This window comes from Durotheca rogersii, assembly GCF_024521655.1.
Source record: "Durotheca rogersii strain YMJ 92031201 chromosome Unknown GGS23scaffold_32, whole genome shotgun sequence".
NCBI lineage: Eukaryota > Fungi > Ascomycota > Sordariomycetes > Xylariales > Xylariaceae > Durotheca > Durotheca rogersii.
In genome coordinates this window covers 280451-294904 of record NW_026251263.1, presented here as the reverse complement: position 1 = coordinate 294904, position 14454 = coordinate 280451, and the positions used below count along the sequence as shown (strand labels likewise).

Sequence of the window (14454 nt, the reverse complement as noted above, 5' to 3'; positions counted from 1 at the left end):
CTAGACGTAGCGACGGATCGGTTGAGCGATAAGACGCGGTCTCTTATTGAGGAGCAGATTATGAAGCAGAAGCTGAGACTGGGGGCGGGTTCCTGAATATGAAATTGTCTTTGGAGCAGTGCTCAGGGCTGGTTGTCTGTACCTACCACGTAGGTAGGTATGCAATATAGGTACATCGTATTAGCGTATATGTCTATTTCGTATTTAAATTTACAAGGACACCAAATTGAACGAGGAGCTTTGATTCTGTGATTACTACCTAGGTAATGTCAGTTGGCGAGAGAGCTGTTGTGAAATCACGATGTTCTTGATAGGCTCAATGGGTGGATGGACCCACACCGCCTTTGACAGCCACGCCAATTCCACCAGCCACAGCCAGCAAGCCACAGGCAGAAAAAAAACCGACTTGGATAGCAACCGGAGACCTGAATGGAATAGAATCCACAACCAAAACGTCTACCAAACCAGCCAATTTCAACACCAACCTCAACAATGGGCAAAAGTAAGCTGAAGCTTGCCCTGGCGGCCGAGAAAAGGGTCGACTTCAAGAAATTGAAACAGAAGAAGAAGCATAAGGAACGCGTCAAGAAACGCCAAGAGAGAGAAGCAAAGAACGGCGGGGTGCCCGGAGACCGGGATAGTGAAGATGACGACGACGACTGGGAGGGTGTCGACGAGGAAGACGAGGACGATGTCGAGGGGGGCGCACCGATTGGGGAGGATAACGAAGAAGACGAAGACGAGGGCGACGACGAAGACGACGAAGGAGTCGAGGGCAACGGCTTTCTAGACCTCGAGGCGTTAGACGAGAGCGACAGCTCAGACTCCTCCATAGACCTCGAGGAAAAGATAGAGCGGCCGCGGAAACCTGCGCTCCAGGAGGCCAACGTTATCACGAATGGGGATAAGAAGGCGGCGAGGGGCAAGAAGCACGAGGGCAGCGGCGACGAAGAGGAGAACGACGACGAGGAAGAGGACGAAGAAGACATTCCCCTGTCGGACCTGGAAGACCTCCCAGACGACGAGAAGGAAGATCTGGTGCCGCACTCGCGGCTCACGATCAACAACACGTCGGCGCTGCTGGCGTCGCTGGGGCGGATAGCGATGCCGACGGGGGCGTCGGCGGCGTTCTCGACGCACCAGAGCGTGGCGGGCGCGGCGCCGACGGCGGACGGGATCGAGGACGTCCAGGACGACCTGGGGCGGGAGCTGGCGTTCTACGCGCAGAGCCTGGCGGCGGCGAAGCGCGGGCGGGCGCTCCTGCGCGCCGAGGGCGTGCCCTTCTCGCGCCCGGCCGACTACTTCGCCGAGATGCTCAAGGACGACGGCCACATGCAGAAGGTCAGGGCCAAGCTCGTCGAGGACGCGTCCGCGAAGAAGGCCGCCGCCGAGGCCCGCAAGCTCCGCGACCTCAAGAAGTTCGGCAAGCAGGTCCAGGTCGCCAGGCTCCAGGAGCGCCAGAAGGCGAAGCGCGAGACCCTCGACAAGATCAAGACCCTCAAGCGGAGTAAGCGAACCCCCTAGGCCTTTTTCCCTTCCCCTTCCCCTATCCCACCTTACCCCTCCCCAACCACACCCACGCTAACCCCCCCTCCCCCCGGGTCTCTAGAACGCCAAGAATCCTCGCACGACGTCGGCGCCAACGAGGCGGACCTGTTCGACGTCGGGGTGGACGCGGAGCTGTCGCAGCACAACGCGCGGAAGGCGTCGTCGCGGAGCCGGGACGGCGCGCCCGCCAACGCGAAGCGCCAGAAGAAGAACGAGAAGTACGGCTTCGGCGGCCGCAAGCGCCACGCCAAGTCGGGCGACGCGCTCAGCTCCGGCGACCTCAGCGGCTTCAACGGCCGCGGCGCGAAGGCCGGCGCGCACGCCGCCAGGAGGAGGAAGCCCGCCGCTGCCGCCGCGCGCCCCGGCAAGAGCCGCCGGAACGCTGCCGCCGCCAGGCGGTGAGGTACTGCCGGAGGTGGAGGGCGGGGGGAGTGTGCGGAGTAGGCTGGGGAAGCAGGGGAAATCGGCGCGGACTACGGAATGCGGGCGGGCGGGCGGGCGGCTTATCGGGCAGAAGGAGGGAGAAAAAAAGGGAGGGAGGGACTAAAAATCGAGTCAAGTTGTTCGTCAGAGATACCAATAACCCGGGTAGATAGAGCTAGGCGGCCTGGCTCTGTGCAAATCCAAGTGAAGACTAGAGCATACGCAGTCTTGCGTAACTTGTATGACCACAGTGGTATTATACGTCTAAGACAGCGTGGCATTCACAGTGTATGTATGTATATATATATATATATATACCATCACGTATATACTCCACCCAGAAGCAGTCATCCTCCCGCCTAGTTCCTGTCCTTCTCTCTCTTCCCTTTGCCCCTTTTTGTCTTCAAGAATACAATAACTATTAACACCCTTTCCTTCGCGCCGCAACCCGCCTACTTCGTCTTCGTCTTCGTCTTGGCGATCCGCTTCTGGGCGCGGAGCTCCTTCTTCATGCGGGCGTCGACGATCTTGTAGCGGCCCTTGACGCCGCGGGGGCGGCCCTTGATGCCGCGGTTGGCGCCGCGGGCGACGACGAGCTTGGGGGCGGGGCGGCGCGCCGCGGCGCCGGCCTTCCTCGCCGCGCCGGCCAGCACGCGCGCGATGCCGTCGGCCTTCTCGCGCTCCGTCATGCCCTCCTCGGCCGCCAGCGCGTCGGTCCGCCGCCGCGCCTTCTCCAGCCGCCGCGCCGCCCGCAGCTTCTTGCGCGCCCGCGCCTCCCGCACCTTCTTGATCGGCCGCGCGTTCACCGCCCGCGCCCGCGCCCGCGCCGCCGCCGCCGCCGCCGCCGTCACCGCCCGCTGCGGCCCCCGGTCGTGCCGCGCCTCGTCGTCCGCGAACCACTCCGGCAGCCCCTCCCGGTCCCGCGCGAACCGCCGGTCGAACGCGTCGTCCGCCACGTCGTGCCGCGTCCGCTGCCCCGTCGCCAGCTGGTGCGCTAGCTGCATCGCCTCGGCCGTGATGATGTCGATGTCTGCTCGCGGCGCTCCTGGTTAGAAGAGAAAGGAGAAGGAAAGAAAGAAAGTACATGCTAGTAAGGAAGGAAATATAGGAATGAAAAAGTAGAGATGGATATAGAGCTTACTTGGTCTTCCGTCGGGCAGACGTTTATCTTGCTCCTCCCAGTCGTCGGGCAGATCTTGCTTCACAGCCTCGAAGCGGCCGTCTCGGTCGTCATCCTCAGACTCGGAAAATCCATCGACTTCCTTTGGTTTCGTTTTTTCCTTCTTGGCTTTTGATTTCTCTTTTGTCGGTGCCGAAAGGTCAGCGTCTTCGCCGTCTTCGTCCGTATCGGCAGCTTCGCCCCCGTCTAGCTCGGGTTCAGGTTCGGGTTCTGGCTCGTCGTGTATTCCTGGTATGTCCTTAAATATGTCTTGGCTGAAGAAGTTGGTGGCTCGTTTCGAGAGGCCCCCGGACCCTGCCGGCCCGTTGTCCAGATCCGTGAGGAGCGGCTTCGAGGGAGACGAGTCGTCACCGTCAGACTCGTCGCTGCTGTCCATGTCGAGCTCGCCGTCGTCGCTGGACTGCTGTTCGTCAGCCGACAGCCCCTCCCACTCGCCGTCATCGTGTTCCTCCTTGGCCCTCTTCGCCCGGTACTTTGCGTCCGCTTCTGCCTTCTTCTCCCTGTACTGGTCGTACATGGTATCCAGCTCGCGTTCCAGACGGTCGCCATCCTCGTCCGACTCGTCGTCCGTCTCGCCCGAGGACCCGATGCCGCTGTCCCGCTCATGCCTAGCGTCTGTCTCCGTTATGACAGCCATCTTTCCCTTCGCAACCTTATTGACCGCGCCCTGCTTGTCGATGGGCTTCAACGCAAACATCGAATCCTGGCCGAGGGGGCCGGACTGTTCCATGCCGATGTCCATCGGGGCAATCATGTGAAGCTGCATCCGTACGATCTCCTTCTGCTTCTTCTCGTTTTCCTTCCGTCTCTCGCGCTTCTTCCTGGAATTGTCCTTGTCTTTCAGCGCCTGAAGCTCCTCTTGTATCTTTAATTCCTCATCCATCGGCTCGACTTCTGCGACCTCCTCCGGAACAGCAGGCTTCGAGGCCTTCTTGGTAGGCAGCCCAAAGGCCTCGCGGGCAGTCAATCTCCATTTCAGCAGGAGTTTGAATTCTCTACGCCCTAGCACCTTCAAATCCGCGCAGCATATTCTAACCTCGCTGGTGGTCTCCGGCATCTTGTCCAAGGCGGCGAGCGCCACATTGCCGTTACGTGGTTGCTCAAAAGACAGCTTATTATAACTGCCGAGGATGGCTATAGGATCGGCGGTCTCGATGAAGTCGCTCGCGGGTATCTCCTTGAATTGCGTATAGTCGCCCTCCTCGTAGCCGTCTCGCTTCCGCTTCTTGACTTCGGGCTTGAACACCTTGGCTTCGTTGTTCGGGGTCTGGTCGGCGTATTCGGCGAAGACGGCGCGGGGGTCGAGGAACTTGGGGTCGAGGTGCTTAGGCGCTTTGTAGCCGCGGCATACGACGAAGATTTCGGCGGAAACGTTTCTCGAAGAAGGGGGCTTTGTCGACTCGACCTTGGCGAAGAGCTGGTTGAAAACCCAGAGAAGCTTGTTGTACTCCTTGGACCGGAAGACCTTGGTAACGAAGGTGCCGCCCTCGACGAGGAATTCGGTGGCCAACTTCATGGATTGCAGGGCGAGCTCGGCCTGGTTGAAGGAGTCCTGCACCCAGGCCGTGCCGACGTTGGGGGCGCCGTCGTGCAGCACGGTATCGGCCTTCCAGGTCTTGAGATGCTGCCTGATGGTGGCGCGACACTTGTCGGTGGTGATGTCGCTCTGGAAGGTGATGACTTTCGGGATGGGCTTGATCGGGGCCAGGTCGACGCCGACGATGAGGCTGTTGGCGGGCATGGCCTCTGCTGCGACTTGGCACCACGACTACAAGGCAACACGGTCAGCGGAGTGCCCGTCTGCACGGGTAAAGAGGGGTTGGTTTCCTTACTCCGGGCGCGGCGCAGAGATCCAGGAGCACCTTGCTCCTCTCGAGGAAGCCATATTTCTTGTTCAGCTGGATCAGCTTGAAGGCAGCTCGCGCTCGGTAGCCCTTCTCCTTGGCCAGCTTGTACCACTTGTCGAGACGACCCTTGCCGTGCTTCTTCTGGATGGCCATGGCGTGGCGAGCAGCCGCGGCCTGCTGCTCCTTTTGCTATGTGTGTAGGTATGTATGTAGGCACGGCAGAGATAGATCTGGTGTCGATTGAATTGGTTTTTTTTTATTCTTCGTCCGGCCGGGTTGGTTTACCACGGTTGAGTGCCTATTTGGCGGTTGGTTGCTGGTGGTTGGGCGCCGGTAGTGGTTGATTGACTGACGACTGTCCCGCCATCGGAATGCATTCCCATTTCGGCGACTTTTTTTTTTTCTTGGTCCTGGACCATGATTTCTGCGATAAGGTGTTTTATCGGCGGCAGGCTCTTATCGATAGCGTTATACGTAGGTACTACGCCAGCCACCTCCGCGCTGCCGGCCACGCCATTGGCTGTCTCTGGCCGCGTTTGCCTCGACGGGCTAGAGTACGTACCGCGGTGGCACGTCGCGCCCACCAATAGCGAGACGCGTTCCGACCGTCTCGCGACGTCATTCCTATTTTCCCTTTTGGGACCCGCGTTGCATGTACCCCGGCACCGCCAGCGGCTGCGCGTGTACATGGCCGGTGTACGTACCGTGTAAGTGGTGTCTCATCTGGTGTCAGTTTGTCTCTCGTCTTCCTACGCGTCTTTTCGCGGGCGTGTTTTATTATGTGCTAAGTACCCGATTCCGTACGTGCTCCCTTAGGTACAGTATATAGGTACATTCAGCACCCGGCACAGGTACATCGAACCGCCCAGCGTCCCCCGGGCCAGGTCACGTGTGCCAGGTACCGGCCACCACCAAAAGCACGCGCCAGGTACCTGATCCGCCTGCTCCGTCCTCTGCCCCGTCGTGTACCTGAGCCCAGTCCCATCCGAACCCGTACCAACAACAACTCGGATCCAACCTGTGTATCGTTGTCTTCCCCACCATCAATTCTTTTCTTCCCTTTTGCTGTTCTGTTGCTGCTGGTCCTCTCTCCTCTGCAAACCCTGTCCACCCTCTCTCTCTCCTCTCCCTCCTCTCTGTCTCTCTCCCCTCTGCTCTCTGCATCGGGACGCCAATTGTCTCTGATCGTGGCCGAGTCCTGCCAGATCCCTACTTGTGTCTCTTACTCCTCCCACTCTGCTGCCGCTCTGTAGTCACGGGTCCAATCCCTGCGGTATATCAGCCTATTAATTGCACCTGTTGTTCTGGGTGCTCGCGACCGGGCGGATGCTGCATGTGGATATAGGAGCACACGGGCATAGGAGCATATAGGAGTCTCGGAGCCCAGGCGGAGAAGAAGCATCCGGAGGGAGCATGGCCGACGACTCAAACCTCGATTCGAACCTTCTCTCGCCCCCGAGAGTCGTCAATGGCAAGGAGAGGAGAAACCCGTCCATCACGCCTAGGAAGTTCAAACGATTCTTCACTCCACGATCCCGCGTACCCTCACGTGTCAGCTCCGCCAGGCGAGCCCTCAAGGATTTGGCCGCCCCGACCCTCAACCACCGATATCACACGCCAGCCCCGTCGAGCCCCCTAGGACCGGTCCTCGAAGAACGCGGCCCGGACGAGAACTTGGATGTGTCGAGCACTCGCTCGTCCAAGAGACGGAAATTCCGCCATACTCCCGATTCCTCGCCATGTCGACCCTCTTCGACCTTCGACCCAAATCACCTGGCACTTACCCCTTCGGCAAATAGGAGGTCCGGCCTGTTGAGCCCTATTCGGTCTTTGCATTCGAGCCAGGAGCATTTCGAATCCGACACGGACGATGACAGCGACGGCGAGTTCCTGTTTCCGCTACGACCGGGAAGACGCATAGCTCCTCTGCCCAGCCATGGCTTGACCGGCCAGCTCGTGCAGCGGCAGCTGGGCGGAATGCCTCGGCCAGGACGCTCCTTCATGTCGTTCCCAACTGCGGACTGGAGAGTAGACACAGCCGACTTCTATACTCGGCCGGACGATGTTCACGAGTGCGTCAGCCACGACGGACCGGGACGGTGCATCCCATTTTGCACAGCAACCTGCCACAAGAGTAGTATCACCGCAGTGGGCGATGAAGAAGGCCGCGTCCGCCTGCTGGACTCCTCCGGAGCTTCGGAACCGTTCAGCAAAATTCACCTCTGTTTCCAAGCCCATACCAACGCCATCATTGACCTCTCTTTCTCCGATGACGACTATCTCCTGGCCACCGCGTCCGGCGATCAGACGGGACGAGTTATAGATATGATGACACAGTCCCCCGTAGCTCTCCTCCAGCACCACACGGCCTCGCTCAAGCAGGTTCGCTTCCAACCCGGTCAGGCTAATAGCAGCGTGTTGGCAACGTCCTCTCGCGATGGCAGTGTTCAGATCTGGGATCTTCGTTGCGCAGGAAGGCCGGTGCAGGATATCGGACTGCCCGAGGAACGCGAGGTTTCCCTGCGCTTCCGCCGTCCACTGCCCAAGCAGGGCTGTGCCGTGAATAGCCTCTATCATGCCCACGCCCGCACTTCGCGCCAAGTTCAGCAGGCGCCCACCGTCGGTCCAGGCGACACGCCATCCCATCGCGAGATCCCCGGCCGAATCGGCGACGTGTCCGTCACGGCCCTGCAGTTCTTACCCGCTGGACAGGAGCACCTGCTGCTGACAGCCTGCGAGGCAGACGCATCCATCAAGCTCTGGGACATCCGCTCGATACACAGCTCGCGGCAGAAAGTCCCCTCTCCGCTGTCGGTGACAACTCCGCCCGCTTCCCACCTCCACTGGCGACCCTTCGGCATCTCGTCGCTGGCCCTAAGCACCGACAGCTCCCGGCTATACGCGCTGTGCAAGGACAACACAGTCTACGCGTACTCGACCGCCCATCTCATCCTAGGGCACGCGCCGGAGCTCGACACGCGGAACGGCCGTCCCCGCCGGCGACACAACGCCGTTGCCCACCAAGGCCTCGGGCCTCTGTACGGCTTCCGACACCCGCAGTTTCACGCGACGAGCTTCTACGTCAAGTGTGCCCTGCGTCCGGCACGTAACGGCCAGAGCGAGCTCCTCGCCGTCGGCAGCAGCGACTGCTGCGCCGTGCTCTTCCCGACGAGGGAGCAGTACTTCCGGGACGACCTCAACAACGCCATCGCGAACCCGACGCTCGAGCACTCGACCATCGCGACGGCCCAGCAGCCGCCGCCGCCGTCGAGCCTGAACGCGAGCTTCTCCTCTACGACCTCGTCGACCTCGTCGTCCTTCTCGTCGGGCGACACGCTCCGGCCGGCGCCGCTCTTCCGGCCCGGCAGCAGCGCGACCGCCACAGGTGCCGGAGGCGGCGGCGGCAGCTCCTTCTCGGTGCGGCTCCAGGACGATATCCCGATCGTGCGGGCGGGCACGGCGCTGGTACGGGGTCACGGCAGCGAGGTGGGCGCACTCGCGTGGACGGACGGCGGCGCGCTCGTGACGGTCGGCGACGACTACTTCGTGCGCTGCTGGCGCGAAGACCGCAGCGTCGCAGCAGACCTACGCACCGGCGGCGAGACCGGCGGGCGCCGCTGGGGCTGCGGATGGGCCGACGTCGCCGAGGACTGGGACGAGGACGAGGACGATGAAGAGTAAGAGGCGGGAAAGTTGGAAGAAGGAAAGAGGGAGAGGAATGGGGATGAGAAGGGTGGGATGGAGAGGGAAAGGAGGGGTATGAGAAAGCGGTAGAAAACGGAGGAGTGAAAGAGAGATTCTATCTGCATGCATGAGCCGGAGTTTTTGGAGCTGTGTTGCTTTATTCTGATTTTTCCCCCCTTACCCATACCCCTCCCCTCCCACCCATCCATCTATTCACACTTACTCCCTGCCGTTTTTCCGCCTCACCCTGTCTTCTAGAACAACAACAACTACTAAATACTGCGATGACGGCGTTAACTACCCGCCTCCCACGTCCGTCTGTCTGCCTTCACTGCCTCTAGTTTTGGAGCTCCGGCCCCCAAAAACAACAATAACAGCTCATTTTATTTTGTCTGTCTATCTATATACCCCGTCCTTATCCCCCTAGTCGCCCTTCCCTTCATGCCGACCCCATCGGGCCCCCTCCTCCCTCTTCACTGTTTTAGACGATGTTGTGGTGTCTTTTGAAGAGAATTGCCGCTCAGACTATATAGGAGAGAGAGGGCAAGAGCGTACAAGGGCGGCGCTGTGTAAATAGTACTGTCCGCAAGAACAGGAAGAACAATCAGTGTTTTTACATCCCCCAGCACTCCCGATTACCATTGTTAGTGAGCGCGCCAGTGTTGGTGTTTGCGTAAAGGCAACTGGTTGCCCGACTCGACGACTTGACGCTGCTGCTACTGACAAGGGCAGGGTCGAGGGGTTGCTCGGGTTTTGATTACGGACCATAGCAGGCTGACTTACAGTAGTTTTTGCTAGAGATGGCGAGGAGGAGGTAGATTGCGTAGGTAGGGTAGGCCATCCAGCTACTAGTTGGCGACAGAATGGCGGAAGGGCTTGCTTCTTGTGTAAGCAGGAGGGAGGGTGGGCAGCGGGGAGGCCATAGACGGGCTGCTCCCAGTTCTCTTGGGATGAGAGAAGAAGGGGTTTCAAGACACGGGTAGCCTGGACGCGCAGGCTTCGGTCCCTCCTGTCGAGTATGCCGCGTCCTAGCTAGCTATGCAGAAGCCCCTTTGCATGCGCGTGTCCCGCAGCAGAGCGTCAGCTGCGGAAAGGGGCGGCACACGCACGTCTTCGCGCCAGGAGGGGCCCCAGAAGATCCCGCACCGCTCCATGCGCCTCCACACACAGTCTCTCGGACCGGGTTGAGGCCTCTGTCTCCTCGCGCTGCTCGGCACACGCGCGGGTCTCGGGGGGAGGGGGGCGGCGGCTGGGATAGCATCGCCAACGCGCCCCTCGCTCGCTCGCTCGCCTCCACGGTCGCCGGGTTGGAGACGGCGGGGAGGGGGGGGGGGGGGCAGCGGCCAATGGCCTGCCGCGGGTGACAGACGAGGCTGCGCGCGCGCCCAGGCGCGTCCAGGTTGATTGCGTCCAGGACTCACCGAACTTCTGTGCGCGCGCGCGCGCGATAAGGCTGCGTGCACGCACACACATACCTACCTACCTACCCTCTCGTCGCTGCGCAGCAGCTGCTGCCTGGCGGCGGCGCTCCAGCGACGCCTACTCGGCCGGCGCGGCGGCGAGACCAGACAATGTTGTCTCTGGCGGGCGCGCGCGCCACGAGAGTGCTTGCGCGACTCGCAACTCTCTACGCGGCTGGGAGCGCACCGCAGAGGCTGGCCACAGCGCCGCCGGCGATATTCCCGCACATCCGGCTCTGCGCCCGCGCCCCGTCTGCACCGCGTTTTTTTTTTCGCGCGCGATGGCGGCGGCGTCTTCTCGGCTTCGTTGTGCCGCGGTGTCGCTGCGTGTGGGTGGGTATATACACGAGGCAGAGGGGGGGCACGGCACGGATGGGTGCCGAACTTGCTACGGGTGTACATGCCTATGTAGGCAGCCCGCCCGCCCAGCTGCACTGTGTTTTCTAGAAACGAGGGGCATCGAGGACGGCGGCGCTGCTACGTTGCCTGTTCACCGCCAGTTCCCCCCGTCCGTTTGTCGCGCCCGCGCCGATTCGATGGTGGCAGGGGAGCGTCGCGGTAGGTAATGGGTTTGCGGACGGGATTGTGATGAGGGCCGCAGGTCCAGCGACCTGGGAATACACACACGCATACATACATAGCACACGTAGATGGGATGGGGAATTGGGGGGCATGTGGGAGGAGGGGGGGAGATGGATGGATCGGTGGGTGGGTGGGTGGGAATAGGGAAAGGAGGGGGGGGAAGAATATCGCGTCCGCATCTCGCGACTCGACGAACGAGTAAGCCGTTATTGTTGCTGTTGTCAACACATACAAGACCGTCTTCCACGCCTCCCCCCCTCCTCATATGCTCTCTCTCTCTCTCGTGCGCTCTCTCTCTCTCCATCTGTCTCAGTCTCAGCCTCTCCAATCTATAATACCGCACGCCCACCTGCGCCGCGAGGCCGTGCCGAGCGGTAGCAGTGGTTGGTGACTTGACACCATCTCTCCGCATACGCGCATCCATACTACGTAGTATGCAATTCAACGCCGTCTCCAGGTGCGCTTCCAGAGGATCCAGGTGCATATATGTCAACAGAGCTAAGCTCGCCCATTATTAATAGAAAGACGGCAAGAGGAAATAAAAAAAGGGCGGCGACGGCCATTGGCCACGGCAGCTCTGGTCGAGGAAAATTCGGTGGCTGGGGATCGGAATCTCGACCATTGGTCAATGGGATCCCACGACCAGGGGGGGTGAGAGAGAGAGGAGACCCCCCCCTGGCTGCCACCGTCCGCGACGCAGCAAACTGCGGGTGCGCGATGCGCCATTCCTACATACATATGTATGTGTGGGTGTGTATTGTACGTGTGTGTGTGTGGCATGTCTGCGTCTGTGAGCAGGCTGCCCCACGTTTGAGAAGAGTCGTCGAGGCTTGGAGAAGGAGAGGGAGGATGAGAGCGACGACTAGATGTCTGGTAGGTATGTATATATAACCTGGTGATATACACACATGTAGTTAGAGACACATCGCATATGGGCCCCGTCGCGTATATCACCTACCCATCCCGTGCATTCCGTACGCGCCGCACATCCCGTAGATTACCCCAGGAGCAGGCTCTCTCTAACTCTCCCGTCGGTGAATACACCACATGGTCATCTCAGAGCGCGTGTCACCGTTACCGTCGCACGATAATTAGCTAGCCGTGGGCCCTCCTCAGACACAATCGTACCGATTCTCCGAGCTTGGCCCTGGCCTAGCCCGTCTTTCTCTTGTGTGTGTGTCTGCGTGTCTCTCTGCTCTCTGCTCTCGCGCCTCCACGTTATGCCGTAAGGGGGGAAGGGGGAGGGGGGGACCTTGCTCGGGAGGCGTCTAATAATAAGAAGATACGCACCGGGCAGCATTGTAGTGCGGATATCACGGTGCTAGCACGCCAGACTAGACCCATGGCTATGGCTCAGCTAGAGAGGTAGCGCGATGGGGCTTCGTCCGCTTGGGTCCACGTATGTATGAATATTGACCAACTTGGACATCAGTGTGTAAGTATATGTCTAAGTAGGCCTAGGTAGGTAGATAGCTAGGCAGGTATGTGGGATGTAGACCGAATAAGACGGGCAGGGAGAAAAGAGACGAGGAGAACGAGAGCGGGAGAGAGACAGAAGGCCAAAGCAGCGAGCCATGTGTCGAGCATTACGGCGCCGCAGACGCAAGCCGCGCGGGCACGTAATTCCTTATTGCTTATACCCAGCACATAATAATAGCGTGCCTATTTAATTGATCACTTCCACCTCTACCATGTCCATGTATCTACCTCCCTAGGTACGTGCTATATATGTAAGTAGGTGGTGTTTTCCAGAGACGCCACGCGCGAAGAGAGTTGCGACAATTCAACTAATAGAAAAGCCCGTTGTCTCATCCCAAGCCAACCTATCTATCTATATATGGGCATATAATAGGTAGAATCGATCAGATTTACCACCGCACGTCTGTCCATCTGTCGTTTTGGCTTTCCCATCTCGGCCGCGCCCCCGTCAAGGATCCCACGGTGATCGGCAAGGGTCGCGCGGGCTCACGAGCTTTTTAGAGGGGAGCCCAAGATCAGGACGTTGATGAGAATGAAACCCCTGACCCCTGCCCTCGTCTCGGTTCCTGGGAAAATCTCACTTTCAGGGTCGTGTTTGCGTGTAGCGGCTGAGGTCCGTCATAGGTTAGAGAGAAAAATAAAAGAAGAAATAACGGAATCCGTCCAAGTCCAGTTCAACTTGGACCTCTTCTCCCTCCCTTTTCCTCTCTTCTATCTCCGTTCCATCTCCCCGATGCGCATGCATGATACCCTTGCCTGGCTGACAAGACAGGCCCGTTCTTATAACCCAGCCCTGAAATAATAATACTTGCTAAGAAGATTAGCTATAATATCTCCCCCCCCAAGTTACACTACGTCGTCGACTCAAAATCCGGCTCGGACCCGAACCCTGTAAAATCCTGTTAGTCGTTTTAACTAGAGATCTTACTTGTTGTTGTTTTTTTTTCGTGTCGTCCTTCTGGCAAGTCTCTGAGAATTGGACAACTCATCTTGCAGCAAAGCTGCTGCACGATAAACGGCTTCTCATTCGCCTATCCATCCACACAACACGCTCCCCTGAGAGATCGGGAACTAAACTGTCTGCACCCGGTACAGGTACGACGCCAGGATCGTGATTATTTTGAATATGGCCTCTTGATATACCCTTTCTTATTCTTTTCCTCTTTCTATCTTTGCGCACCTATCCTCCCCTTCTTCCCTCCCCCCCCCCTTCCTCCCCCGGCCCTTGGCCTCGACCCTTTCCTAGTCCAGTGTCGCATCCGCAAGGCGAGCGCTTAGAAGAAACAGCCGACTCGAGCGCGCGGATCTAGACCCATACGCGCGGAGAGAGACAGAGTGAGAAGGAGAGGGAACGGCTAGAGAGCGAGGAGAGACAGGAGAGACAGGGTGAGAGAGCCCCATCTGCCATCGCAGTCCCGTTCATGCAGACAACGTCGTCCTGCAGCATCTCCCTGGACATTATTTTTGTCCTCTTCCCTCCCACCCGGGTCTAGCCCAGGCATAACGCTACATACACATATTCGCATGCATATGTGTATGTATGAGTGCATAGACGCGAGTCCACAGACCTATGTATTTACGTCCCGTCGTGTGCTTGCTCCCCCTCCCTTTCTCCCCTTCACGTCTCTTATACCTAACGAAATCTCGTCGATCCCTCTTTGTAAACACACGTACACTGTCCTCCACCACGCCTTGTCGTAACCACCTGCGGACGAGACCGTCGCCAACGCTAATGTCGACTTCTGGAGCCGCTTAGAGAGGAAGCAGAGGTCGCGGGGGCCAAGAGTTCGAACATAGCCCGATCCCCTTCCAGAGTAGCAGCAAGTCCACACCCGTAACCCGTCCGCCCACACCCCAGCAGAAGAGAGACGGAGAGACGGAAAGACGGAAAAACGAAGAGAGAGAGAGAGAGGAGGGAGGCTCGCTCGCGCCCTGTGGACAAACCGCTACCGAAGCCTCGATCGCGCGACAGAGACCGATCTAGGTAGAATCCGCAGACGGCTTGCCTAGGCCTTCGGCGAGGGAAGATCCTATATATATAAGATATATATATAGGTAGAAAGAAAAAACACGACCTACACGCGCGCCTCTGCGGACGCGCCGTCGACGCCCGTAGACGATCAATTGGCGAAGGGGACGAAAACTTACGATAGCACGCGCGCTACTGGACGGACGTCGAAATGCTTCACGGTCGAACGAGCCTTACAAAACCCGCCGCCGCCGCCGCCGCCGTCGCCGCCGCTCTATTCAC

The 14454-nt window shown here is 59.2% G+C and overlaps 4 protein-coding genes across 4 annotated transcripts; 3 read left to right on the top strand and 1 right to left on the bottom strand.

Annotated features, from left to right (window-relative positions):
- Window positions 1–492: 492 nt before the first annotated feature.
- GGS23DRAFT_600412 (Ebp2-domain-containing protein) lies at window positions 493–1950 on the top strand (the record flags this gene model as incomplete). Its single annotated transcript, XM_051519062.1, has 2 exons — window positions 493–1507; window positions 1610–1950. The coding sequence occupies 2 exons, from the start codon at window positions 493–495 to the stop codon at window positions 1948–1950; spliced, it is 1356 nt and encodes a 451-aa protein (XP_051368200.1).
- A 93-nt stretch (window positions 1951–2043) lies between these two features.
- GGS23DRAFT_616179 (AdoMet-dependent rRNA methyltransferase spb-1) lies at window positions 2044–5151 on the bottom strand (the record flags this gene model as incomplete). Its single annotated transcript, XM_051520770.1, has 3 exons — window positions 2044–3016; window positions 3113–4919; window positions 4984–5151. The coding sequence occupies 3 exons, from the start codon at window positions 5149–5151 to the stop codon at window positions 2424–2426; spliced, it is 2568 nt and encodes an 855-aa protein (XP_051368199.1). The 3' UTR covers window positions 2044–2423.
- A 587-nt stretch (window positions 5152–5738) lies between these two features.
- On the top strand, window positions 5739–8885 carry GGS23DRAFT_585640 (WD40 repeat-like protein). The gene has a single exon (XM_051517391.1). It carries the CDS (start codon window positions 6412–6414, stop codon window positions 8677–8679), a length of 2268 nt encoding a protein of 755 aa, XP_051368198.1. The 5' UTR covers window positions 5739–6411; the 3' UTR covers window positions 8680–8885.
- A 1283-nt stretch (window positions 8886–10168) lies between these two features.
- Window positions 10169–10779, top strand: GGS23DRAFT_585635 (uncharacterized protein). Its single transcript, XM_051517390.1, has one exon. It carries the CDS (start codon window positions 10254–10256, stop codon window positions 10587–10589), a length of 336 nt encoding a protein of 111 aa, XP_051368197.1. The 5' UTR covers window positions 10169–10253; the 3' UTR covers window positions 10590–10779.
- The last annotated feature ends 3675 nt before the right edge of the window (window positions 10780–14454 follow it).